Source organism: Canis lupus, chromosome 32, assembly GCF_048164855.1.
Source record: "Canis lupus baileyi chromosome 32, mCanLup2.hap1, whole genome shotgun sequence".
NCBI lineage: Eukaryota > Metazoa > Chordata > Mammalia > Carnivora > Canidae > Canis > Canis lupus.
In genome coordinates, this window is record NC_132869.1 from 6386289 (window position 1) to 6398314 (window position 12026).

A 12026-nucleotide genomic window follows, 5' to 3' on the forward strand; every position below is an offset into this window, starting at 1 on the left:
TTCAAGAATGAGAACAAGTAGAGGGGATAGCAGCAAAAGCCTTTAAAAATGGAAGGATTTTTACAGCATAGGAAATACGGCCACTGGTACTATAGTAGTAGCAAACAGCACTGCATGGTAACAGAGGGTGGCTACATTTGTGGTGAGCAGAGCATAACCTGTAGATTTGTCAGATCACTATGCTGTACACCTGAAACTAATATAATGTTTTGTGTCAACTATATTTCAATTTTTTTTTAAAAAGGAAGGATTTAGCAAAGAGGAGAAAAATGGGAAGGCAAGCTAGAGAAAAGGCATCAAGACAGTTATGAAGATAAGATGAGGCACAGCCTATGAAGAAAAAACCATAGAAAATGCTTAAGTGTCAAAATTAGATGAGTGATTAACTGATAAATGAATAGGAGTGAAAAGACAGTGCTTCTTCTGTGTTCTCAAGATACACATCTGTATGTTAGCACTTAGGTATTGTTGATTTGCCCGTCTCTCCTGTTACAGGAAGACTTCTACAGAGTGGAGCAGTAGCTTGCTGAGTTCCACCCACATAATCCACCTCAACAAACCATTATTCAATGGAACTGAAAAGCTCATTTCAGCACTAGAGGGTTTTAAGATACCTCTCCTGGCATCCCTCTCTATAATAGCATGACTAATTTCTCTCATGCCATTGTCTCAGCCAGGCTTAGGTTTCCTTGCCTACAAGTGATGTCTACAAAAGTTTCAGTTTTCAGGTCTAAAGCACTATAATAAATAGACCTTCTGGTTATGTAATACAGTACATTTCTTATAATTCTAGGTTATTCATAAAGACCTCTAGGATTTCAAGTTGTCAAGTAAATGGGAAAAGTTGTATTCTTTGGCATTTTTCATTTATCGTCTTTTTTTAAACTAATTTCAGCTAGTTCCATATTAAAAAGTAAATATACTGCAAGTTTCTCATTATACTGTAATTTCACCCTCACATGCAAATAGTTTTCTTGAATAACAAAACATTTTTTTTATAGAAGACCTAATGTACACTTCATTCATGAATCATTTTGTGATGAGTAGTCAGAAGAAATATCTTTCACATATGAACTTATAACTTTTATCCTTTACCATCTTGTATCTTAATTGTACACAGATGTGTCTTCCACTCAACCTCTGAAGGCAGGCGCTATCCTTGAACATCAATGGTGCCCAGTAGAATGCTTTAGACACAATAGGTACTTGCCAAATAAATTATTCTGCCAATGATTATTAAATGGAAAAGAAGTTAGAAGAACATGAAAGAAGTAAGAGTGGATGAATATTACAAATATGATAATGAAAATGTCTTGGCCATGTTTCACTAAATAGACATTTTTTAGAAAATTCATTTAGAATTGTCTTAATTTTCTTAGATCACTCCTCTGCTCATTATTAAGATGTACAAAGGAATCACTCCTAAGTGGTGAACATACTGAAGCTGTCCACTTAATACAGGATTCCAATCTTTCATCAGATGAGCCTCCTGAAATCAAGCATAATTCTGCCAATCTTTTCTAAGAAAAGAGCTTAGGAAAAGCAGACAAAGTGCTCTCTTGGCATAGGAGAAGGACAACACAAATTAGAGTACAGATAACAATGTTAACGGTGAAAAAAAAGTTCTTGTTTCTCACTTTACTAATTTTAACAATCTGTGGCAAAGAAATCACAGTGCTTGCCATAAACTGAATTCACTCAGAAACAAAGTTTATATGTAAAAATAACCCCAAATAATAAAATAGAAATGTTTAGCATTACTATTCCAAGTTGTAAAAGCCAAGAAAAGGGAAAAAGAGGATGGAGTTAATGGAACCCACAGGCTACTGATGTGGCAGTTTATCAAATGTAGCTGTAATGAAAGATAAATAATACAGGCAATTCATACTTCATGGAAGGATAAAAGTGTCAGTGTGCAGGTACCACTTTTACTGCAGGGCATAATCAGCAAGTAAACGAAAAGTGCAATGTCTAAAAAGTTTATAGCCTTCTATGAAGGCCTCATCTTGTCAGGTATTGATTTAGGTATTCAGACAACTTCACTGGTATTAAACAAATTGAGTGTTTGTGAACTTAGAGGACACGTTCTATTTCTCCCAACAAAAGTTGCCTCAAGCTTAATGTTAAGTTGTTTCCATCACTTAAATGTAAGGAGAGGGAAGAAAATGCTGAAATGGTATCTTACACAATTATTTTCTTCTTAAATAGAGGGCAATCCAAAGTGAATGTTTCATACTCTCCACCTTCTCCACAAACATGGACTCCATACTTCTTAGAAAGCTGGAGATAGGAAAACAATAACAAAACAACAACAACAACAACAAAACAGAAACTTAGAATTAGACAGTAAAAAGGCTCACTTAATATTATTTTTTCCTAAAAAAAATCCACGCAAGAAACTTTAATTCCAAAATCTATCACAAGCTATAGGAAAGCAACTATATTTCTACTTAGAGCAGGTGTTCTAACATTTTATGTATAATGAGGAAACTTAGAGATTACTATAAATTTTAAGAAGGACACTAGCTTTCGATTCAAAGAAGGCTAAGGAGAAAAGGTTAGGTACTAAATGAAAATATATGTTGCCGACGTGTGCTTCCCTTTACCCTTTAACCTATATGTGAATGGGAAAAAAACAGGTTGTGTTCAGAGCATTTCTCAGAGACACAGAGAAAGCAATCTAAGGCCTTTCTTTTGGCCTGTGAACAGAAAGGAGTCACACACATGGTTATTATGCTTGAGGTTATTATTAGTGAAGTTGCAAAGGTACTGAGAACAAATAAAGTTCCAAAGCTGTAGACAAGCTTAGGAAGGTCTGCTCCAAGAGAAGTTGGGATAGCTTATTGTGTTGTCTAATTAAACCTGAAATTAAAAAAGAAGCAAGCAAAGAAACAACCAACCTGTGGTTTGCATTAAATATAAGCTATATTATCTAAATAATCTTGATACAGAGAGTAAAATAATTTCCCATTTGGCTGGTATGTGGCTGGAATCAGTGCCGGGGAACACTCTCAACTGATTGTGTCAGAGAATCTTCCTGCTCTTGTGTTGAGGCTTTATTATCATGCTCCATCTCCTTCATTCTGAATTTCACAGCTTTCCCTGCTTATAGCCCCTCCTAGTCCAAAGTCCTCATTGCCCAAAGTAAGAGTGACTCCACTGATGTTCACTGTTACTGCTAATGTTCCACTATGGGCTAAATCTTCAGCTTTATTTGAATAGTTATGCATTTATTTCTCTGGTTACTTTTGTGGTTGCGCTGTAATTCTGAATCCATTACATTTAAACTCTTGACTATGTGCCCTTAGGGATTTAAAGCAAGGGTCTGTGAGAATTCTACTGCTCTTTCCAAGATCAGCAGTCATATGAATGACACCATAAAGTCAAATAGTAAGAAAAGTGAGGGAAAGAAAACTGGGTGGCATTTTCTTTGAGCTCATAAGAGCAAAGCAGAAATTTTCACCATGTAGACTCATGAAGTAGAGAAGCAATTGGTCCTGATGGGAGCAGATAACAGGAATAGATTACTTTCCCATAGGGATGCCTGGGTGGCTCAGAGGTTGAGTGTCTGCCTTCAGCCCAGGGCGTGATCCTGGAGTCCCGGGATTGAGTCCCTCATTGGGCTCCCTGCATGGGGCCTGCTTCTCCCTCTGCCTCTTTCTCTCTGTGTGTCTGTCTCTCATGAATAAATAAAATCTTTTAAAAAAGTTACTTTCCCATCTTAAATCAAATTAAATTAATATCTGCTTTGTAATAAAAATGTAGAAATAATGATGGGATATGGGTTTCAGGGATGTTTCCTCATTCTGGTAGCTAGGGTTTGTCCTTTTTTTTTTTTTTTTTGGTGATATCCCTTTCACTGATTTTCTCATTCCAGCAACTTTCCACCAAATGAACTTTCTGATCTCACCTTTGTGGTATTTTTATGTGGGAGTATACCCTATCAACTATTAGCTTCCTTTTATTGGAAAATGCTTTACTCAAGCTTTGCATAATTTCCATAATCTACCACCAAAGAATAACTGGATTTTTAAATTAAAATTGGCATAGCTGTATCCTACTGAAGTAGTTCTATTAGCCTTTGGTAAAAAGAATATCAACTGTTATGTTAAACCAATATATTATCATTATAAAAAGACTGCCAGTACTAGGAAATCTAAAATTTGAATGTATCCAGCGATATTTTCAGTTCACACAAAATATTTCCATAATATTAATTCAATAACTTCTTCAACCAGTATTTATTGAACAATGATTATTAGGCAGGTTGTGTTAGATAAAGAAGACCTGAAAGTAAGCAAGATAACATCCCTGGTCTTTTGAAGCTTATCAAATATACTACACCCTATATTTAAACACAGCAAGATAATGAAAGAGTGATGTAGCTTCTATAAATAACCCACACAATCTCTTTGCCCTTTTTATTACAGATTCATCAGCATGAACACAGATTCTAGGTCAAGAAATTCGAATAAAGAGCTCAGTAATTTCTACAGCTGATGAACCAAGAAGTTCTCTGACTATGAATCCTTAGGATGTCTTTTGCAGCCACTCTAAACTCTACTAGCTTCAAGCTCTAATAGACATAAGTCCTCAGAGAAAAATCCATCTTTATTGGCTTACTTTTAGCCAGCTTCAAGGCCCTCTGATGTTCCAAGAGAACTTTCTGAAGAAGTGAAGCCCACGCTAGCCAACCACTTTCTGTAATGAATCTTCTTCTAAGCCATAGCAATCTATCAGAAATCAACATCCTTGTAGCACAAAGCATGATGTATGCCCATTCTAGAAAGGGTCAGTTTAGAGAAGTGGAGAATCCAGAGACAGGTTAATGGTAAAAATATTCAATTTACTTTTCTAAAACCTGCAAGTTTATGTTACTAATACACTGTTCACAGAAAGTTGCAACTTTATTCCTAACATGTCTCAGGTCTGTGTCTGGTTTCAAAAAAAAATTGCCATTATTGTATGCCAGCACTTAATCATTACAAATACAGTTTGTAACTCTCTTTTTTATAAAAAATGCTAAATAGGTAACAGTTTTTCTAGTTTAGTTTCTCACTGAATTGTCATGATTCTTTCCATAATTTAAGTATATAAAATAGCAATCTATATTGAAAAGTTACAAACATTTTTCTTTTGTCTATTTCTCACTAAGGTCTAATATTTATTAATGATTAAAATGTATTTAACAGTTTTAGTTAATACGTAAAAAGTCGAAGTAGGCAGTTATAGTCATCAAAACAGCAAAAACATGCCAGACAGTTTATAAAATCAGGATTTGTTTGTTTGTTTGTTTCACATAAGGAGAGCTGAGGATGCAAAGAAGTCTGGATGAACTAAATTCCAGACCAGGGTGAGCCTTTCCTAGGTGAGTAAAGATCAATAGCTACCTTCTTATTGGGCAAACAGCATACTTCCACAGATGGGGGACTTCTAGCAGTGTGTGTAGAAAGCAGCCAAACACATGACCATCTGTGGACTTCTGTGATGGCTTATTAAGAGTCCTGAGGAGACCCAGGGAGTCTGTTTAGCCTGCCAGTTCCTTCCCATAGCTTGCCAGCTATTTCCCAAAGGCCTTAACCAAGTGCACATCGTGGCTACATGCAAAAGGCTGTGGCCAGGACAGAAGGAGAGAGAGAGATTCCTTTGGAAATATCAGCTCATCACATCTTTTCTATTGAGCTTTCCCTTTGCAAAAGACTGGGGACAGGGCAAGAAGACAGAGATTTTTTTCCAAGGCATGGAAGGTCAGGAAGAAGGCAAGGAGAGGCTCATAGCAATAAGCAGGCACAAAACTCTAGTGGCAGGATAGCAAAGCAGGGGGAGAGGGTGAGAGAAAAGAAAGAAGGGGGGGGGATGGGGAGCAGAGGAAGAGAGGGGAAAACAGGTGAGGGGAGGAAAAGGAGAGAGACAGAGATAGAGACAGAGATATCTAGACTCAATGAAGCAAGCATAGATCACAAGCCCTGATAAATGAAAAGCCCTGATACTACTCTTAAAGCATTTGAAAACAAGTAGTAAATGGGAAAAAATGCAATCAGATCAGACCAAGCTCAGCTGGATATTAAACAGAATAAATACCCCAGGCTAGCTATCAGAGGAAGGGATATGGCTTTTGGGGAGTAAATATTATTTACTTTAGTCTCTACTGTTCTTTTTTATTTCAGTATCTACCATAAAATATGTTAAAAAATTAAGAGATGCCAAAAAGTAAAAACTGGCCTATAATCAATAGAAAAACAAACAGAAAAATAGAAATAGATCCAACATTAATCAAATACTGCACTCAGTAGGCAAGGACTATAACATAACTAATGTAAATATGTTAGAGGATTTAGTGAAAAAGACAAATGAAATTCATGAACAGAGAGTAGTTTCAGCAAAGATGGAAACCAAGGATAGAGAGATCTAGGTTCATATCCTGGCCCCAACACTAATTATTAGGCATGGGACCTGGGATAAATTACTTATCTTCTCTGAATTTCCATTTTCCTAGGTAATACCTACACCCTTATGGGCATGTTGTGACTGTTAAGACAGATAAATGATACATGCAAAGCTTTTAACTCAGTCCCTAGTGCACAGGAAACACTGAGTACATAGTATTTTTTCTCTATTAGATTAATTTGCCCTTCCCTTGGGCCTTCTGCTCTTTTATCTACGTACTCCTTTCTTTGAGGATCATGACCACTTCTATATCGATTACTTCTATGCAAATGGTTCTCAAAGCAAAAATCTTAGCTCATGATCTCTCTCCCATATATTAGTCCCCACTCAAAATTCTTATTGAGTGTTTTATTTGGGAGTCTTGTCTTAAATTTAACATGAATAAAACAAAGTTCTTAATTCTTTTTTCTTATAACCATTTCTCCCTATTTCTGTAATGCTCAATTCCCTGTTTCTGTAATTGTTCATTCATACTGAAAGCTAGAAATACTGAAGAACTTAACTCCTTCCTTTCTTTCTGTCATTCTTTCTGCAACAGAGCCTACATTTTAAACTTTTTCATTAATTCATTTATTGAATCAACAAATCTTTACTTGGTACTTACTAAGTGCCATATTCTGTTCCAAATGCTAGGCATATGGCAGTGAATAAGAAGGACAAAGTAAACAAATGTATTCCATTCTAACATCCTTCATGATCACTTCACACTTGAACTATTATTACAGTCATCTCTTATCTTCCTCCTTAGTTTTTACACTTCCCAATCTTTCCTATATATCATCATCATGCTAATTTTCCTTAACAATAAATGACCATGGCACTCATCTGCTTAAAACTTTTTGGTGACTATTACCTATTCAATAAAAATCAAACTCTGTAGACAAACACTTCAGCCATTTGGTCCCATCTTTTGCACGGATAAAAGATATAAAGCCAATACAAAAGGGACGCCTGAGTGGCTCAGCAGTTGAGCATCTGCCTCAGCTCAGAGCGTGATCTTGGGGTCCCACGATTGAGTCCCGTATCAGACTCCCTGCGGGGAGCTTGCTTTTCCCTCTGCCTGTGTCTCTGCCTCTCTGTGTGTCTCTCATGAATAAATAAATAAAATCTTTAAAAAAAAAAAACAATACAATAGATAAAATAAAATTCAAAAGGATCTTGACTATCTGAAAAAAAATAATAAATTTTATAAAATGAAATACAAAGTGACAAACTCCAATATTTAGCTTTTTTCTCTTCCACTTAAAAGGAATTGCTCTTGTTATTGTCTGTGGAACAACCTTATCCTGGCTTGTGATGTATTTCTGTACTGTATCAATATGTACCATCCTGAACTTGAAATTTTTCATATGTGACTTTTTCTCATGAGGCTATTTTCTAAATCCCTTAGACTCTCTCCAGGTCCTTCTCAGCAGTGTGTAGCAGACAGTACTCAGTGACCAATTAGGTGCCCTACTTATGGTCCAAATACTCATGCATGCATGCTCCCAGAAGAGGGCCTGATCAACATAAACTAATAATAGGTTTAATATGAACCAGAAATAAAGCCACTGCTAATCAGAATTACCAAGTAAAAGGGCAGAGAAAGTTACTGACTTCTTTTTTTCTACCCTAAGAAATTGCATTTTTATCCTCTGGTATTGGAAATCTGAAAGAGTCATAAATAAAATGCACACGTGATACTCAATGTTTTCCTTATCCCATTAGCCACTAAATCGGTGATGTCTTATCCCCCAACCTCCTAATCCCCGCTCCCCCTGTTTTGAGACATTTGGGAAATGTTATATAGAAAAAGATTTGGACTAGCTGACTACTGGGTAAGCTTAACACACATACTACTTTGTCTGATATCCACATTTGGTCCCAACCGCTGTATGAATACAAAGATATAAAGCTAATATAATAGATAAAATAAAAGTTCTAAAGGACCTTAAACAGTTGAAAAGAAGTATGTTGCTGTTTTCTAACCAGCTGGATTATTAATAAAACAAGATCATTTTTTTACTTATTACACAATATAATTTTCACTGCATTAAAGCATGTTCATTGCTTCACATATATCCAAATTGTGCTATGTTCTCTCTTAGATAAAGCTTTTAGGGAAAGTGAACATTGGTTTGCCATCTAACTGTTGTTAAGATGAGCATTTTAAAAAGCATATTAAACAGCTGTGGCTGACTTGGGTTATTTCATGGATTATAAGAATGTCTTGGAGTCTGAACATTTAAAAAGTGAATTCCTAGTAAATAAAAAGGAAATTATGTATATGATTCTATTTTTTTTCTGACATACTTATTTATATAGATGAATATTCATATTCATAATAATTCCATTTGAATGCTACTGATTATTGAAGTGAAAAAGTTAAGGGCATCTGGTTTCCATTTGATTTTTATCCCTTTAGAAGATTATAATAAACCCAATTGGGAGAATTTATTAAATCAAGATTTTTCTTCTTTTAAACCTGTTTCATTTATCTGTCATCTTAAAATTAGAATAAAAAAACTCAAATCAAATCATACTTCATCCCTCTCACCACCCTTAGAAAGCTATGAGGTTTATAATAACTGCTAAAATTTCATTTTATAAATGATATGCTTAACATACAAAATAATTTCATGCTGCATATAATCATTCATAGCACTTATTCAAGAAGCATTTATTGAATGTCTACTATAGGTTTGGTATTGTTTTAGGTGCTTGGGATAATGATGGAAGCAGACATATAAATCCTGCAAAGAGCAGCTTTGCAATAAAGGGTAGTGATTGGTTTGGTGCATGCATGAGATGCTGGGGGAGTGTAAAGGACAGTACCTAACCAGAAGGAACCCAAAGGCTTCTTAAAGTAAAACTTGGGCTGATATCTGAAGAGTGAGTTAGCCAGGAAAGGCTAAAAGGAGAGAAGAAAGGGCCGAAGAAGAGAGAGAAAACAGAAGAGAAGTAAAGACTGTTCCAGAAGGAAAAGTATACGTTAAGTCCCAGAGCACATGATGGGTACTGGAAACTTAAGTAAGTATGGCAAAACTGGATCATAACTAGATGAATAACGATGAGATGAGGCTGACTAGAAAGAGAACAGATCCTTTGGGGCTGCATAAGTCATGCTAAGTCATTATCCTAAGGTCAGTGAGAAACCATGAAAAAAATGAACGGATCAGATTTATCTTTTATCTGTGCAAACATTCTGGTTCACAGAGAATGGGCTGGAGGAAAGAAAGTCAAGAAGCACAAAGAACTGAGAAGTTGCTGGAGGAATCTAGGCAGGGAGTAAAGATTTCCTGAACTGGGGAAATACAATGAGGACAAAGAGGTGAGGGCAGGTATTTTGAGACATATTGTTAGGAAGCTGAATAAGTGACTAACTGAATGGAGGAGTGAAGAAAGTTATTAAAGTTATTAAGGAAAGTATTAAGGAAAATTGCCAGCTTTCTGCATTGGGAAATTGGATGGATGGTGGCTGTGTTCATTGGCACCTCAGCATGAATGGCAGTTTGCTGGGAGAGTCCAATGACCTTAACCTTTTCAAATTTTATGTGGCCTGCTATTCCAACTCCTTCCTGCTGCTCCTAAATTATAAATACTCCTCATGATCCTCTGTAATACATTTTTCATAATCAATTTATTCCCTGGGATATAGCCCATGCACTCCATGGCTTCAACCATCACCTTTATGACATTCAGCTGCTACTAGAACCAAGAGTATTACTACTAATTAAAGACCATTTATTTTATGCCTTAAAGTTAAGAGAATGATATAATTATTTAATCCTCAAAATGATTTTTAAGAATACAAAGGAACATAGGTTCTGAAGTCAGAGGGATTTAAGCAGATATTCAACATCTGCTACTTCCCAGCTGTGTGACTGTGGAGAAAGTAACTCACCCTCTGAATGATCCCTCATCTATAAAATGTAAATATCAATAGTCACAATCTCATAAATTAGCTGATAAAATAAAATCCATAAAAAGCACTTAGCACAGAATATGGCACTTAGCAAGCACTTAATAAATACACAGCTTTACTATAAAAGTAGGTAAAGCATGAATTTACTGAAGACCCATTTGAGAAGATGAACTTTAACAAATATTATAAAATACCATAAAAATAAGAATACTCTGAACAAACATATAAGGGACAGTTCTAAACCTTTAAAATTTGATGCAACTTTTATATTAAAATTCATCTACTTTTTTGAACAATGGGAAAGTAGTCCTGGGGGAAAAACTCAAAGGATAAGATAATTTTAGAATCCATTTGTTCACTTATCAGATGATAATTTTAGGAAATTGCAGAAGCTTAAGAAGCAATAACTAAGATTATTCCATAGTTAATTTAGAGTAATAAATCTACAATCTTTAAAGTTATATTTTTTGATCCAGAAATTATAGTCCTAGGAATTTCTCTGGGGTAATAACCAGAAATGTATTGGAAGATTTATTAGAAAAGATCATAATCATAACACTGTTTATTACAATTTAAAAATAAGTAACATTGTTTATAATAATTTAGAAATAAATATTTCCAATTTGTCAAAATATATTCATATGTAGGATATAAATATGATGGAGTCCACACAGCCATTAATTAATGTATTTTCTAACTATATTCAGTTATGCAAGAAAATAAATATGACATAATGCTAGGAGAAAAAAAGGACACAAACTATATGTATAGTCAACATAGTTTGTAAATAAAATATGTACAACCACATAACTATGTAAACTTGTGTGAAAAAACAAGCTCTTAGGAAATAAACCATTACAGAATACACCAAAATATTAGTTGCATGCATCACAGGACAGAAAAAAAAAATGTTTTTTTGTTTAGTTCCCCATGCCTTATTATATCTCAAATTTTCACTAATATGTAGGTATTTTATGCTGTTTTTTTTTCTAATTATTATTTCTTTGTATACTTTATCCTTTTTTTTCCTTATCACAGGCAAAAATTTAGAAGTATTTAATGTGTATCTTTTATCTATTTTTGAAATGTATTATTATTCTGTGCACCTATATTTTTAATTCATTTCAATGTTACTTTTATGCATTCAACTCTGCTGCTATAAACATACTGAATATATTTTTCTAACTGTAGACTTGTATTCCATAATGGGCACTCACCACATTTTAACTATCTGCTCTTCCAAGGTGAAGCAATACGATTAGCAGCAGATCACTTTAACTCAGTCTAGGATTGGTATGATTCAAAGTTGGATAGAAGTATTTGCAAGGGCTGGAGTATTTCTGGTTTGCCTTTACACCTAAGATATAATTCAATTAGGAGTCCAGTTGAATACCTGGAGGGTTAAACAGGTCCCACTCCACTTTGGTTTGCCCTAAATTCCAATTCTTGTCTCTTTGGTGCTATGAAGCTACTGAAAGCTCTACTCAGCTTCTCTGCTGGAGTTTTCTCCTCAACTTCTTGGTATCCCTGTACCAATTTTTGAATTAGAAAATGTCTTGAGGGTATTAAAGGTTCTGTTCTTATTGAAATTCTGGCTCCTCAATTTTTTTCATTTAAGCACCTAAGGGTGAATATTTCAGTAATAAGGAGGAATCTGTGGCTCTGATTTAGTGAG

At 35.0% G+C, this 12026-nt stretch overlaps 1 protein-coding gene across 11 annotated transcripts in view; it reads right to left on the bottom strand.

The window, feature by feature from the left end:
- DPH6 (diphthamine biosynthesis 6) overlaps positions 1-12026 on the bottom strand; it is a 195339-nt gene that overhangs the window by 55646 nt on the left and 127667 nt on the right. For all 11 annotated transcript variants that reach the window (XR_012022425.1, XR_012022424.1, XR_012022427.1 and 8 more), the window contains one exon: positions 2186-2280. Coding sequence is in view for 3 of the 11 variants with exons in the window: in XM_072808441.1 (XP_072664542.1) it covers positions 2186-2280 (95 nt within the window). In the remaining 8 variants the exon portion in view is untranslated. The remainder of the gene's footprint in view (positions 1-2185; positions 2281-12026) is intronic.